At 47.3% G+C, this 16488-nt stretch overlaps 1 protein-coding gene across 1 annotated transcript in view; it reads left to right on the top strand.

The window, feature by feature from the left end:
• The window catches only part of ASCC1 (activating signal cointegrator 1 complex subunit 1), a 97560-nt gene that overhangs the window by 63134 nt on the left and 17938 nt on the right, over window positions 1-16488 (top strand). The window contains exons 8-9 of the mRNA XM_004615480.2: window positions 1822-1946; window positions 5316-5401. Coding sequence (XP_004615537.1) covers window positions 1822-1946; window positions 5316-5401 — 211 coding nt within the window. The remainder of the gene's footprint in view (window positions 1-1821; window positions 1947-5315; window positions 5402-16488) is intronic.

Raw genomic sequence — 16488 nt, forward strand, 5'->3', positions numbered from 1 at the left:
CAGTCCTGAGCGCCCAAACCCCAAACCAGCTGCTCCTTTTCTAGATCTCTGGCGTCATCTAGTGCTCCTCCTCCAGGCCCAGGCCCCTCGACCTCGCCCTAGCCTGGCCTGTGTTCCCTTTTGGAAGGGCCTGGCAAGGACATTGCTATTTATTGCGTTATTATTCATAACTTACTGTTGTTCTAAAGATTCTTCTTGGGTTGCTAGATAGTACTTAGCAGAAAATTAAAAAAAAAAAAAGACAGTTCAGGGGCTGGAGCGATAGCACAGCGGGTAGGGCGTTTGCCTTGCACGCGGCCGACCAGGTTTGATTCCCAGCATCCCATATGGTCCTCCAGCACCTCCAGGAGTAATTCCTGAGTGCAGAGCCAGGAGTAACCCCTGTGCATCGCTGGGTGTGACCTGAAAAGCAAAAAAAAGATAGTTCAGAGAAAGAAATGAGAATTTTAAGAAGATTAAAGAGTAACTTAGAACTTGGGACCCAGAGCAGCACGAAAGGGAAGGGAACCCGCAGTGCCCCGGGACGACTCCCGCGAGGTCTGGCTTGTAAGAGGGGCTCTCTTCCATGGAGGGGCTCTCTTCCATGGAGGCGGGGAGGGTGCGCAAGGTGGGGGAGAAGTGCACTGGTGGAGGGATGGGTGTTAGATCATTGTGTGATTGTAACCCAAACATGAAAGCTTGTAACTATATCTCACGGTGAATCAATAAAATTAAAAAAAAATCCTTTGTGAAAAAACAAAAAACAACAACAACAAAGAGGGGCTCCCTGCCATGCCCATGCTCATGAGGGGAGGAGACAGGAGACCAGGCGGGCTGAGATGGGAGTGTGCGCACTTGTGTGTGCGCACACACACAGATTCACACACACAGAGACTCATACACATACAGACACACACACACACACAGAGACTCACACACATACAGATTCACACACTTTAGACACACACACAGATACACACAGTACGCACATACCTGTAGTACTCTCACACTTGGGTTGTGGGTCTTGCGGGGGTTAGTGGGGTTTGCTACCCCTTGGCTGCGGCGCTTACACACATTCTGACTGTCATGCTCGTGGTGGTTCCTGTGGTGTGTGGAACCCAGCAGGGCCTGCAGGCTGGCCACTGTGCTCGTCTTTGGTGTGTTTTTGTTTTTGGTCCACACCTGGCGATGCTCGGAGCTTACTCCTGGCTCTGTGCTCAGGGATCACTCCTGGCAGTGCTCAGGGACAATATGGGATGCCGGGGATCGAACTCAGGTTGGCGGTACACAAGGCCAGCTTCCTACTGGCTGATAGAGTCGCTCCGGCCCTCGCATGGTTGCTTGTGATGCTTGCACATATGTGTCTGGTGGACAGAGAGCATTGAGGTGTGCCGGAATCCCATATTACAGAGCACTGACACCCAAACTCATGTTTTCATACTTGCGATAGTGGCGCTTTATGGCACTGACCCGACTCCACCCTGAGCCCCCCCCCCCCCACCACCTCCAGCCCCACAGGGCCCCGGCAGCCTTTGCGGTTTCCTCTTGCTACGCAGGGCCTTGTTTGGCGACTGGCCCAGTGCAGGCGCACTACAGACATTGTGAATCAGCATTTAGGGACTTAGTAATATTTTTTTTTTCTTTTTGGGTCACACCTGGCGAAGGGGTTACTCCTGGCTCTGCACTCAGGAATTACCCCTGGCGGTGCTCAGGGGACCATATGGGATGCTGGGATTTGAACCCGGGTCGGCCACATGCAAGGCAAACGCCCTACCCGCTGTGCTATCTCTCCAGCCCCGGGACTTAGTAATATTTTTCTACTCCTTTCTCCCATTTCTCCAGGCTGCAGGAGTTGGCTGACAGAGTGCTGGAACGTTTTCAGACATCTGGATTCATAGTGAAAGACTGGAACAGTGTGAAACTCCATGCCACAGTCATGAATACGCTCTTCAGGAAAGACCCCAATGGTAAGTCCTCTGAGTTACACAGCGAATTACAAAGGCCCTGTGACATTGCTGGGTTTGAATGGAAGGAGCCATCCAGGAGTCCTTGTCCCTTGTTCCTTTAGGTCGCTGCCTTGTTTGGATGAGCGATGCAGGTGGGCAAAGTGCTATGGAAAAAAAGAAATCAAACACACCTTTTCTTTCTGCCATCTCGGGTTGCCAGATGTAGCAAATAGAAGTGTAGGGTGCGAGGTGAATATTAGGTAAACACTGATTATTTTAGTGTAAATGTGTCCCAAGAATCACATGGTGATTATTGGGGAGAAGCGGAAAGGGAAATTGGTGAGCCCAGGCCTTGTTGGACCCTGGTTCTCTGCTAAAGGCAGTTCTGCCCTCTTATTCTGCCAGGACATTTGTGCTTGTCTGGGGACATTTTTGGTTTATTTGATTGTCACAATTAGGGGACTAAGGGTGGGTTGCTGCTGATACCTATGACAGAGGCCCGAGATGCTGTTTAATTAATACTCAGCAGCCATAGGCCAGCTCTCCTCCCAGCCCCAAAACTCTCCCCCACAATTGTCAGCAGCGGGGGCTAGAGTAAGAGATAGTCCAGTGGGTGGGCGCTTGCACCAGCTCACCGGGCTTCCATTCCTCCCTCCACACACCGCCAAAGAAACCCCAGCCCCTTTGGCGGTGACTCCCCTGTCTCCTCGTTCCTAGAGGCAGAGGCACCTCCCATCTGTTTTCTGTCCTATGAATTTGTCTTTTCTGGATTTTCAAATTAATGGAATCATGCAACATGTGATCTTCTGTGATAAGCTTCTTTCTCTTTGCATATTTTCAGGGTTCACCCATTTAATATTGCCATATGTCATGTCAGTATTTGTTGGATGCATTCCTGGCAGTGTTTAGGCCTGGCAGCACCAAGGTTGTCCGTGCTAATATTTGGGGGGCCACACGAAGCCATGGAGTTGGACTAGGGCCTTGCAAGTTCAAGTACATGCTCCAGTTCTCATGCAAGCTCCATGCCTGACCGTTTTTCTTTGGTTTTTGGGCCACACCTGGTGTGCTCTGGGGTTACTCCTGGTGCTCCACTCAGGGATTACTCCTTGCGGGACTCAGTGGATCGAACTTGGATGGCATGCAAGGCAGGCACCCTACCCGCTGGACTGGCTCTGCGTCCCCTTGACTTTGCTTGATGACTGAGTGGTATTTTATTGTGTAGCAGTATTAGATCTTATTTAGCCATTAGTCAGTCAGTTGATGAACATTTGTGTTGTTTCCACTGTTAACTACTATAAATAATGCTGCAGTGAGCAATTGTTTAAGAGTTTCCTATGGGGCATATGTTTTCTTTTCTCTTAGCTATATACTAAAGAGTGGAATTACTGGATCCCATGAGAGCTATGTTTAACTTTTGAGGCCCTGCCAAACTGTTTTGCAAAGTGACGGCACCACTTTACATTCGGTTTCTCTGCATCTTGTCCAACATTTGTTATTGTCTGTCATTTTGATTGTTACCATCTTTCTGGATGTAAAGTGGCATTGTACTCTGGTTTGTTTTATGGCTCAGGGGATGCAGCACTACTTGGGCCTGTGGTACCAGGAGCCCCCAGGACCACCCTGGCAATGTCCAAGGTCCTACAGGGCTCCACCTGGAGGTGCTCAGGCGAGGCCCCGGGCCAGGGATTGAGCCTGGTCCCGCATGTTCCCTAACCCCTGTATTCTCTCCCTGGTCCCTTGATTTACTTCCTTGATGGCAGAATTTACATGTATTGTCAAGCTGTCGTTGAACATCATTGAAATTTAAAATGCTGTTTTTATTAGTAATTATTTAGTATGAATTTACTTGAAAGTTTTACGTTTCCTCTTAACTTTTAAAAAATGTAACCTCTGCTTTATCTGTGTGATTGACTATCTGTGTGATCGCCTCTCAGCTTTTGCCCTCTTTTTCTTATGAAATATGTGAATGACGATAAAAGCCATTGATGTGAAAAAAAGAAAGATTGTAACATGCCTGGAATGGGTGTGGGAGGGACATCTCAGAGGGGTCAGAGCACCTGCCTCGCGTGTACAGCCGAGTCCCATCCCTGAAACTGCTTCCCTCCCACCCGCATGTGGCCATAGCCTTGGTGGCCCCAAGCACCGAATCTCCAGCCCCTCACACTGACCCATCGACTCACACTGCCCAGCTGACTTTCCTTGGGGGTGACCTCCTGGCTCCTGAGCCTCCTTGGGGAGGGACAAGAACCTTGCATGGGATGGTGGTCTTTGGTTAAAGCCACACTCCTCGTTAGAGAAGCAGCTCCAGGTCCCCGGGCATCAGTCCAGCAGGCTGGCTGAACTGTGTCAGGCTCAGACAGGTAGAGGGTGTCGTTATAAAGCAGGCACTCTGGGTATAGTTTATCAACTCCAAGGTGGCCCCTCCTCATGTGAAAGAGATCTCGACTAGAGTCCATTGGTGAGCAGGAAAGGGTAAATATTTCAGAAAATGTTTTGAGAGCCAAATAATTCCTGAGGTTCCTTTGAATCTTAATTTTTGAACTGGTTGGGATGCTGTGATTTGCAGTATTGTTAATGGGGCTTCCAGCATCACGCTCCACACCAGTGTACCCACTTCCCCCCCTTCATTTTATATCCTTTTCCTAGCTATGTCTCACTGGCATCCTTTGGAATGAACTTAATTAACTCAAGGAGTTAGAATGCAGTTTTGATGAAATCGTAGATTTGCTGCATTTCTGCTCATTATGTCTAGATGGATACATACAGCTGAAGGTATCTCACATGTGGAGGGCGTCCTTAAATCCAAAGTATGGTTGTTGTGATATTGACTAGTTAACATGTGAACTTTGTATTTGGTTTTTTTCTTTAAAAATACCTGCAGGGTCAGAGAGATAGTACATCAGATAAGGTGCGTGCCTTGCACCTAGCCAACATGGGTTTGATCCCCAGCACCACATGTGGTTGGTCCCCTGAGTACCACCAAGGGTGATTCCCTGAGAGCAGAGCCAGGAATAATCCCTGAGCACCACTGAGCATGCAGTTCACAAATGACAGACTGCAGGGAGCCTTTGGAGATCCCCTAGTCTTAACCTCTAACTCTGTGAACGAGGAACTGAGATCCACACAGGGGAGAGGCTTTTGCACAGAACAGAACTCGTTTCATTGCTAATGTGCAGTGTTGGATGAATAAATATCTATTGAATAAGCCGGTGACAAAGCTGAGATTTCGATGCTGAGTCTCTTGACTCACACAGCCTGATATTTTTCTTTCCACATTATGCCACTTTCTGTAATCATGAAATTTTTACTAGTTGACCTATAGAAATCTAAGCGAAACAGCAGATAAGTAACCCGGCTTCTCCTCTAACATTATCTTTGGAATATTTACAGCTGAAGGCAGGTACAATCTCTACACAGCGGATGGCAAGTATATCTTCAGGGAGAGAGAATCATTTGACGGCAGAAACATTTTGAAGGTCAGTATGAACAGAGTGAAGTGGGAGCTTTGGCCATATGTCCTGTATGGAGGAGGAAAACAAATTCTCCTCTTACAGCAAAGTGTATTTTCATCATGCTTTCTAAGAGGATCATTGATGGAAAGCTATTTCTATGAAAACAACAAGAGCCTTGTTTTAATATCCTGGACTAGAATTCATTATGACTCTTTTAAAGCTGTGGTATCTTTGGAGTATTTGCAGTCAATCTAAGAAAACTGCTTGGATTCATAAGTATAAGTTGGTCTAACCAGGAAAGAGTTTCTCAATATTTAACCTCTGGAGGCTTGACTTTGCATTTTTTAATGTGAAGATTTTTTTCCCTTGTCCTCGTAGATTTTTCTCTTCACCCACATACTTACTCTCCATAATTGCATTCTAATTTATTATTACTCATGAGCAGACCATGTCCTAATAAATAGGTCGTCCATTTCTGATACTTGAAGATTTGTTTTTTTGAGTATTAAATTAATCTGTGAAATTGAAATACAAGGGACATTTAAGGATTGTGTTTATCTTTCTCCTACAGACCACATTCTATAATATTTACAACCTCTGGCCTCTGTATTGGGTTATATGCCTCTGGGCAAAGAAAAGGTTTTGATTTTTCATTTCACTTTTTAAGAAGGCATTAGGTTGTACATTTTCAAGGTCGTGACTGCGTTTGGGGGAGAGAAAATACGTATACGTTAGATAGGCCCTTAATGTTAGACATGCCCTTTACATTTATTTTTGCTTTGTTTTTTGTTTGGGAACTGTACTGATGGTGCTCAGGTTTACTTCTGGCTCTGTACTGAGGAATCACTCCTGGTGGGCTCGGGAGACCATGTGGGATGCTGGGGGTCAATCCCTGGTCACTGTGTGCGAGATTAGTGCCTTGCCCACTGTACTATTGCTCCAGCCCTGTAGAAAAGACCTTTCGTTTTCCTTCCTTTCCCCAGCCTGCGTGACGTCATGCTGCTTGACAGTTTTCTTGCTGCGGGTCAGCGTGATGCCCCTTCCTGTGCTCGTGGCCTCCGTCTCCAGCAGCTGCTCGCTCCTTCCTGCTGCTCAGCGGGGCGGCGACAGCCATTCCTCTCCCACGTGGAGAGTGAGTGAGCAGTTCTTCCCCACGTCCCTTGCTGGTCTTCTACTTTAGAGGTGAATTTCTTGTCCTTGAGGCAGCAGGGCTCACTTTGGGCTCGCATGAGTGGGGCTGAGGAAGTCAGTGGGAGCTGACTGACCCTTATGGCCCCTCTCTCTCCCCCTCTACCTCATCTTTTAGGTTTTTTTGTTACCCTCCCCTCCTCCCATAGTATTAATTACTTTTTTGTTGTTGTTGTCATTATTTTGATTTAAAAAAATTGGACTGGAACAGCGGGTAGGGCATTTGCCTTGCACGTGGCTGACCCGGGTTCAATCCCCAGCATCCCATATGGTCCCCTGAGCCCAAAAAGCCAAAAAAATAAAAATCCAAATGAACAAAAATTGATTGGGGAAGGATATTGAGTAATGACTCCAAACCAGCTTGGTTCTTTTCAAATTTAGGTCCAGAAGGGTATATCAGATGTGAGGTGCTTGGGCAGTAGGGGGTGATGGCAGAGAGGATGGCTGAATGGACAGTGTGGATGTCTCACTTGAGACATTATTTCTGTCATTCTCAGAACTCCGTTTCCCATTGACAGATGCTTTCCCTCAAGGCCAGAGCAGTAGGACAGCCAGTAGTGGCTTACCTCGCACACGGCTGACCTGGGTTCAATCCCTGGCACCTAATATCGTCCCCCAGCACCTCCAGGAGTAATCCCTGAGCATTGCTGGGTGTGACCTAAGAACAAAAAAAGAATTTTTTTTAAGTTGCTTTGCCTCAGGGCTGAAGAGAGCACAGTGGGCGGGGCACTTGCATTGCACACTGCCAACGTGGTTGGACCCCCAGCATCTCGTATGGTCACCCGAGCACCAGCAGGAGTGATCCCTGAGCACAGAGCCAGGGATCTGTGCTGAGCATCGCTGGGTGTGGCCCAAAAGCCAAATAAATAAATAAAGATAAAGATGCTTCTTCCCCTTGGAATCTGCCCAACCCTCCCAGTGATGACATGATTGTGGCTCCCTCTAGTGTTGGCGGGGGCTTCTGCAGCAGTGCTCCGGCTGGCTTCCTGCCCTGTCAGCCTTCGAGACCTGCACCATCGAAGCACGCGGTGACATTTATCATTTACCCAGCTCGCCACTCGGAATCTGACGGCTCAGGGGCCGTTGTGGCTCAGGTGACTTACCGAAGGCTGCTGCTAGCTAGGTGCATGGTCTGAATCAGAGCAAAAACACTCAAAACTCACAAATTATTTGTGCTTCCTTCGTGAAGATACTCAGTATCTAGGAAGAGATTATTAAATATTTGAAATTGGACACACCCGTTTGAAAGTCTGATCACATTGGGTTAAAATTCCACGTATAACTGTTGGGACAAGAGGTGGTGGGCCAGTTAGTCTCACACTGGCTAATTAAGAAATTAGGTATTTGTGGGCTAGAGAGAGTACAGTGGATAGGGCACTTGCTTGCCTTCCGTGCTTACAGCTAACCCAGGTTTGATCCCTGTCACCCTGTCTGGTCCTCCGGGCCCCACCAGGAGCAACCCTAACTGCGGAGCCAGGAGTAAGCCCTCAACACCGCCAGGTGTGGCCCAAAAACCAAACATTAAAGAATCAAGACTTTCGTGTTGAGTATAATACCGTACCAACAGAATACTTGTCGTCTCCAGTCTGTCCAACCGTGTGTCCTGAGAAGCTGTCGTTAGCGTCCTGTCTTTGGGGAGGCAGAACCTCTCATGCAGAGTGCGGGGGGTGAGTTAGGAGCGTGGGAGAGAAGTGTCTTCGAACATCAGTCAGTAGGAAAGCATCCTTAGGTATAGTTTCCTGCGCTTCATTTCCAAATCACCAGTTCCAGGAAGTCGGCTCTCTCGCCTGTGTTTGAGAGTGGGGCTCGAACACAGTGCCCGGCGACGGCCCACCAGCACAGAGTGATAACTGTGCAGTCGCTGTAGCCGCCTGCTTTGGGAACTGCCATGAGCAAACATCTTTCTCTGTGACCTACGAGCCCGAAGTCCCTGAAACCCTTTGGAAGGAAATAAATTAAGAAAGAAAATCATTATATTATTTTTGCCTTATTTAAAAAAAATAAAATTATTGTGTTGGGGGGGAAAATCAATTTCCCTAATGAGACAGAAGGCGCTTGGAGTAAGCAGAAAGGTCAGCTGCTCGGGCTGTTAAGGAGCTCGGGCATGTATGTGTGTGCAGTGACCCAGCAGCTCCTGGAGGCAGGGGCAGAGCCCTGGTATGGGAAGCCACTGAGTGGGGAAGATCAGCTTCATCCACTATGCAGAGAGAAAAGGAATGAGAAAGTAAGTCGTTGCTCATGGCTGTAGAATTTAATGAGTAACAACCAATTGCTATTCCGCTCCACGGACAGCCAGCCCTCCTCCATCAGTGTTGTATTCTGGGTCCCTTCGTGGAAAAAAAAAATCTCTAATGGCTTTTGGAAGTGGCAGCCACATTTTCCTTTTATATAGCTCTTCTGAGAGTTGCTGCAACTATAATAGACGCATATCTGGTTATTCCCAGTTAAAGTGATTCTGTTATCTATCACCCTTGAAGGACTCTGATAACTGAAGAATCAATTCTTCCCCATCCAGAAACCCACTAGGCTCATCTTGTTACGGAGTGTTTGTTGCTGTTTGGTCTTGTGTTTTCGCCAGTGCTGGGGGTTGGGGGGAGAGTCCGGGAGGGGCAGGGGTGGTGCTCAGGGCTGACCCTGAGTCCCGCAGGCAGTGGGCTGTCTCTCCGGCCCCTGAGTGCTGTGGCTGGATTTATAGAAAAGTGACAGCTCTGAAAAAGAGGTTAAATGTGTGAAGAAGGCCTCGGCCCGGTTTGCAGGCTAGCGTTCCCGCAGAGACTTCCCGTCCTTCATGGGAGAGATGGGACAGAGTCATTGTTTTCTTATCGCCCAGGCAGCGGCCATCCTGTCATTGGGGAAATCATGCCACCGGGAAGGAACAGGAAACAACTGTTCCCCCAGCGAATGGGCACGGCTCTCCTGGAGAGAGATGTGGTCCTAAGCGCAGTCTGGCCAGGGGCTTTGTGAAATGGCTTTAAGCGACTGAAGCAGTATTCCAAGGCCTGGCTCTCAGCAGATTGAGCAAAGGTATAATAGTAACTGGCCCACAAACAGAGTTTCTTTTTTTTGGTGGGGGGGCGGAGGGAGTCGGGGGTGGAGGTTGGTTTTTAGGCCACTGGGCAATGCTGGGCCTGGGACCTGGCCTCCCTGTGCAGAGCCTGGGCTCCCACCCCCGGAAGCCGTAGTTTCTCACTGCAGCAAGAAGTTACTGGAAGCTGAACAGTCCTCATGGGGGGAGCGAGTCCCCATGAGAAATCCAGGCACGGCGATGGGTTCAGGAAGGAAAAGAAGGTCCCACAGCCCCAGGTGAGAGCCCCGGGAAGCACGACCTTGTCCTTTCCTTTCCCTCTTCCTTCCTCTTGCCGTTGCCGCGCTGTGGCCTTGGCTCACGGGGGCACACACTTGGCCTTGCATGCAGGGGCTTGTTTCTCTCTTCTCTTTTTCTTGTTTATTCCTCTCTCCTCCCTTTCTTTGTTGTTGATCCTATGACAGGGCTGCACAAGCACTTACACTTTTCCCTCCCTTGGCCTTTGGTTTCCAGCCATGGTGCGTGCACACTCGCCACAGTGCCAGTGGGTTTGCACACCGTTAGCTGTGCTCCTGCACAGTGCTCCCTGGCCCGCACACGTGGCTGCGGGTGCCTTGGCTGAGGTACAGAGATGTCTCGTGGTGCCCGGGCTGCCCCGACCAATGCCAACACATGCGCGCACAGAGACACTGCACCAGGCCACCAGGTCTGGGGCAGTTTAGACTCGGTTCCCAGAGCCCGTTCCCCCTGCTGGGGGCACTGGCCAGTATTACAGGGTTGGGGAGGGGCAGCAGGTGCAATTAGAAACTTTCCCCTTGTTTGTTTAAAGAAGACAGATTTCCTGGAGAGCACTGAGTGTTTTTCTTGTTTTATTATTACTTTTTTTCCTGAAAAGGTGGTGATAGAATATAAACCATCTAAAAAGAAGATGCCTTTGTGCATTATCCATTTTGTAGACACGAACCTTTAACATTTAAAGAAAGTGGGACTCGGAGTTGTTAGATTTAGTTATTTGGAGAGGGGGGACACCAGGAGTCTAAGGGCTGACCCCTGACTCTGCCCAGGGGTCAGTGCTTGGGGGGCCCCGTGTGGTGCCGGGGATCAGTCTGGGGTCAGCCTGTGCAAGGCAAGTGCCTTAGCCCCGAGCCGTCTTTCAGTCCTTAAACATCACTCCTCATACTTTGTCTGGAAATGTTACGAATTTGTCTGGCCTTGTGGAGACTTTTCTTGAAAGATGTAAATGAAAGTAACAGGAGCTTTTCTTTCTTTTTTGCTTTTGTTTCATCTTTTTCCCTTAAAATCTTTTAAAAGGACAATTAGAACGAATACATTTACATGAGATCTTTATATAATTTGCTTTACTTAAGGAAGTGCCTAGAAAGGAATCTTTTAAAATACATAATTTCGGGCCGAGCAATAGTACAGCGGGCAAGGGGGTGTTTGCCTTGCGCTGGGTTTGATCCCCAGATCTCATATGCCCCCCAAGCATATCGGGAGTGATCCCTGAGCACAGGGCCAGGAGAAGTCCTGAGCACCACTAGGTGTGAGCCCCCCAAAACCAAAAAGCAACAAAAATAAAATACAGACTTATTTGGTGAAACATATTTAAAAAGTGCTCAGAGCACATATATACTGCTTATCAAATAGTTACATAAACTGGGCAGTGTAGCTGTGAAGGTCAGAAGTTGAGCCTGCTTGTCAGGACTTGCCCTGGCCAGTGTTTTTGTTTGTCTTGACATAACAGGGCGCAGGTCAGTTATTAAACGTTCTCAGTGAAGGACCGTGCTTCAAATGACTAGTACTTTGTGTTGGATATTAAGAAAGTCCTGAAGAGATGACTTCATTACCTTTTTTGAGGGCTGGAGAGATAGTACAGTGGGCAGGGCACTTGCCTTGCATGCGGCTGACCTGGGTTCATTCCCCGGCATCCCTTATGGTCCCCCAAGCATTACCTTATTATCCTGCCCTGAGTGCAGAGCTAGGAGTAAGCTCCGAGTACCTCGGGGTGTGACCCAAAACCAATACAAAAAGAAGTGCCTTTTAAAAAGGGGGTTGGCTCCAGAGCTGGGGATGGTGGCCCAGTGCAGAGTGCCTGCCAGGCAGCTCGAGCTCATGTGTCGGACCCCAGCTCTGACCCTCATGTGTGGAAGCGTGAGCCTCTTCCCAGCCCCATGTGTGTGGCCTCCGCTCAGCATAGCAGTGACAGGGAGGGAAGGGCAGGGAATTGGTGTGGAAAGAGACTGTCTACAAGAGAACGTTAGTATTTATTTTGTTTTGGTGCCATGGCAGGCAGTGCTTATGGGTCACTTCTGGCTGGGCGCTTAAGGAATCACTCTTGGGATGCCAGGGATTGACCCCGGGTCATCTGCATGCAAGGCAGGTGCCCTACCTGCCACATTAACTCTCTGGCCCCAGGAGATTTGGTAATTTGAAAAACTCCTTCTAAAGAAGAAAAATTGTGGAATCAGTCATGAGGGCCTGGGTTTGATTTCTGGCCCTGCAATAAAGAAAAGGAAAGAAAAGAAGAAAGCAAACATTTTTTACTGTCTTAATATACAGCCATATTATATTTTTCTTGAATATTATTTCTTAGCTATCTCTTGTTTAGAATTTATTTTTCAAAACTCGACTTTTTCAGAAAAACTTCCTTTGAAAGTTTATCGTTAAATGTTACCTCACACTATTGCATCAAGATAAATAACACCAGTTCAGTATAGAATAAAGCTGTTATCTCAGTACCACTGTAACTGTGGTGTCATTTTACCTGATAGTTCTGTGGTTTGAAGGTTTAATCTTATTTCAGTAAAATCACTAAGCAGAGGTCCCTAAGCTATTTATTATACTCATACACTCTTGACCCTTATTAAATTCACTTCAATCGGACATATTAATATTTTGAAGTAGCTTTTATTTATAACATCGGAGGCAGTCACATTATTCTCAATAATCATGCAGGAAGGCAGCTTGCTAGGGGAGCAGATATATAACTTTCTAAAGAATAAAATGAATATGTTATGAGAAAGGTCAGAGAAGACAGTCCATGAAAATTACATGTGCATACATATTCAATTAAGGGTTAGAAGGTAAAGTCAAGAAAATCCCTGGCAGAGAAAATGTGAGGGAAAAATAAGGCAGAAAATAATCCTCGGGTTGTGCAAACATTACTAGTAGGGTTCTAAGAGTGAAAGATAGATAGGCCCTGAGACTTTGAACTGGGATGGAGCCAGGATGAGGAAGGATTATGTCCCTAGACACTGGGCAGCTGCAGAGAACGCTCTCTCAGGAAGGTCTGGCTCCATCACCCTCTGACTAACCTTTGTCCAGTGGGAACTCCCCCCTCCCAGTAGTGGTCACTACGTCATCAAAGATAAATAGGCATATGTGGAACTTCTTTATCAAAAGCAAGCAAATATCCAAAGCTTATAAAGACAGAAGATACTAGATTTACCCAATTTAGGCTAAAAATGATGAATGATGCTTCACTGACCTCTCTTTCTTTTTTTTTTTTTTTTTTTTTTTTTTTTTTTTTTTTTTTGCTTTTTGGGTCACACCCGGCGATGCACAGGGGTTACTCCTGGCTCTGCACTCAGGAATTACCCCTGGCCGTGCTCAGGGGACCATATGGGATGCTGGGATTTGAACCCGGGTCGGCCGCGTGCAAGGCAAACGCCCTACCCGCTGTGCTATCTCTCCAGCCCCACTGACCTCTCTTTCTTTCTTTCTTTCTTTCTTTCTTTCTTTCTTTCTTTCTTTCTTTCTTTCTTTCTTTCTTTCTTTCTTTCTTTCTTTCTTTCTTTCTTTCTTTCTTTCTTTCTTCCTTCCTTCCTTCCTTTATCTCCTTTCTTTCTTTCTTTCTTTCTTTCTTTCTTTCTTTCTTTCTTTCTTTCTTTCTTTCTTTCTTTCTTTCTCTCTCTCTCTCTCTCTCTCTCTCTTTCTTTCTTTCTTTCTTTCTTTCTTTCTTTCTTTCTTTCTTTCTTTCTTTCTTTCTTTCTTTCTTTCTTTCTTTCTTTCCTTTCCTTTCCTTTCCTTTCCTTTCCTTTCCTTTCCTTTCTCTGTTTGGAGTCAGAGAGCTAGTACAGGGATTTGCAGCCTTTGACCCTGCTGACCCTGGTTGAGATCCTCAGCACCGTATATGGTCCCCTAAGCACTACCCAGTCAGTCCTGAGCACAGAGCCAGGAGAGCCTTTGAGCATCACCAGGTGTGGTCTCCAAACCAAAATAATAAACCAAATTTAAAAGCTGGTTGGGAAGACAGCTGAGCAGCTAAAGTGCTTGCTTTCCTGCAGGACCCTGGGTCCAGGCCTGCCATTGTGTGGGCCCCCAGGCACAGAGCCAGGAATATCCCACATGGCTGAAATGCTCCATCCCCCAAAAAGCCAAGTTTACATCTTTTTTTTTTTTGCTTTTTGGGTCACACCTGGCAATGCACAGGGGTTACTCCTGGCTCTGCACTCAGGAATTACCCCTGGCGGTGCTCAGGGGACCATATGGGATGCTGGGATTCGAACCCGGGTCGGCCTCGTACAAGGCAAACGCCCTACCCGCTGTGCTACCACTCCAGCCCCTACATCTTGTTTTGTTTTGGGCCCACACCCTGCAGTGCTCAGGCCTTACTCCTGGCTCTGTGCTCAGGGGTCACTCCTGGCACAGAGAGGGACCATGTGCAGTGGTGGGGATAGAACTGGGTTTGGCGTAAACTAGTAAACCTTCCCTTACTAATAGGGTAAACACCTCAACCCCTGAACTATTACAAAGGAAAAGCAATGCAGCAGTTTTGGAAAGAGCTAAATAGAAATACCAGAACTGTACAATGCACTAATTGCAGAGTTTAATGGATGGTTTTAGTACAAATCAGACATAGTAGAAAGGAATATGGTTTCCCAAGCACCACCACAAGTGATCACTGGGCAGAACAAGGGATAAGCTCTGAGCATAGAGGGTGTGGGGCCTCCCCCATTGGTTTTGGTTTTGGGGTTTTGTAAAGAAAGGAGGAAATGGGCTGGAGATATGCTTTTTATGTGTGAGACCCTGGTTCAGTTCCTGGTACTGTATAGCGAGAGGGAGGGAGGGAAGGAGAGAGAGAGAGAGAGAGAGAGATGAGAGAGAGAGAACTTGTGAGTGCACGTTTTCTCAAATAGCTACCTTCCAGAAATCTTTGTTGATGTTTTGAGAGAGAGAGAGAGGGAAGAGAGAGGGAAGAGAGAGAGAGAAGAGAGGGAGAGAGAGACCTTGTAAATGCACATTTTCTCAAATAGCAACCTTCCAGAAATCTTCGTTGATGTTTTAAGTGCATTTTGTCCTGTATTTATGATAGATGCAGCTTTCACTAAACGTTTTCATTCTTTCTTTTTCATAAAAGTTAAACCACTTGAGTCCAAAGGATATGTGACTTTACCGTCAGGCACAGCTGTTTTGCTGACTCTTTGTGGTAGGAGACACTGTGAAGAAGGTTGCCGCATCTCTCTTTAGAGTGTTTTGGTTGGTTGGCTGGTTTGGGGGCCATCCAGCAGTGCTCAGGGTGCCCTCTTGACAGTGTGCCAGGAATCACTCTGGAGGGCTTGGGGGGGGGCCACATGGGATGCCAAGGATGGAAGGCAAGTACCCTTCCCAGGCCTGACTCTGGCTCCTTATAGCACGTTTTTAAGAAGTGATAGCTCATTTTTCCCTAGTCATTCTTCCTACCATCATCCCTTTCAAATTGCTCATTTAATTCCTTAAAACCTATCTCTCGGCTCTGTTGTACCGAAACAGCACTGTGAGAACATCCTCACAGCCCTCTTTATTCAGGGGCCTTGACCCGCCTCTACTTTTTCTCCGGTAATGACACTGAGTATGAAGCCCTTTTTCTCCTTCAAATGTTCCCTCTTGGCTTCAGTGGCATTTGTCTCTCCTGATTTTTTCCTTTGCCTTTGTTCTACTTTTTTTCCCCTTTTTTCTTTTTTTAATTCACTGTCCTACATGACTACTCCCTAAGGTTTTATTCTTTTCATTCTCTTTCTGCAACCTTATGCCGTCTAAATGGTACTTATTCTTCAAAGTCCAGCGTGAATGTTACCTCCTCCCAGCCCCTTGCTGGAACCTCCCCCGCCTCAGCCCCTTCCTGCCCGCCCTTGACTGCTGAGAAGGCCCCGGCCCCTCTCAGGCCTCAGTGAAAGTGTCTTGTGCCTGACAAACAGGAAGCTTTTCTTGATCAACCAACTACAATTGTTTCCTCCAGAAACCAGGTTTTGGAAGAAAAGACAAAAAACCTGTTCTCTTTGCCAGAGATGTTAATTTTGCCCTGTACATGAGATTTTAAATTCTTAGAGCAGAGGTTGGTAAACTAGTCCTAGCATCAGTGGCCAAATCCTGCCCACCACCTCTGTTTTGGATTGCAAACAACAAAGGGATTTATGTATCTAAATACATGTATGTTTAGTTATTACTATGTTTTTAAAATTTTTTACTTTTGGCTTTGGGGTCATACCGGGCAGTGCTCAGAGCTTAGTCCTGGCGCCATTCGCAGGGATCACTCCTGGCGGTACTTGGGAGACCATCTGGGATGCCGAGGACTAAACCCGGGTTGGCCGCATGTTCAAGGAAAGCACCCTACCTACTGGATTGTTACTCCGGCCCGGGGGCGGGGGGTGGGCGGTGGTGTGTGTGTGTGTGTGTGTGTGTGTGTGTGTGTGTGTGTGTGTGTGTGTGTGTATTTTTTAATAGACTAAAGAAGACTTACTATTTGTATGAGACTCAAATTTCTGAATCCCCAAAGACATTTTGGGGCGGTAGGTGTTTCCAGGCAGTGCTGAGGAGGCCCAGGCAATTATCAGCCAGTCTGGTCCATGAGTCAGCGCTAGGGTTTCAGGTGCTGAGGATAGCTGGGTCACCAGAAAGTGCTGGGGGCCCTCCAAGCCCA

The sequence above is a fragment of the Sorex araneus genome, chromosome 3 (genome assembly GCF_027595985.1).
Source record: "Sorex araneus isolate mSorAra2 chromosome 3, mSorAra2.pri, whole genome shotgun sequence".
NCBI lineage: Eukaryota > Metazoa > Chordata > Mammalia > Eulipotyphla > Soricidae > Sorex > Sorex araneus.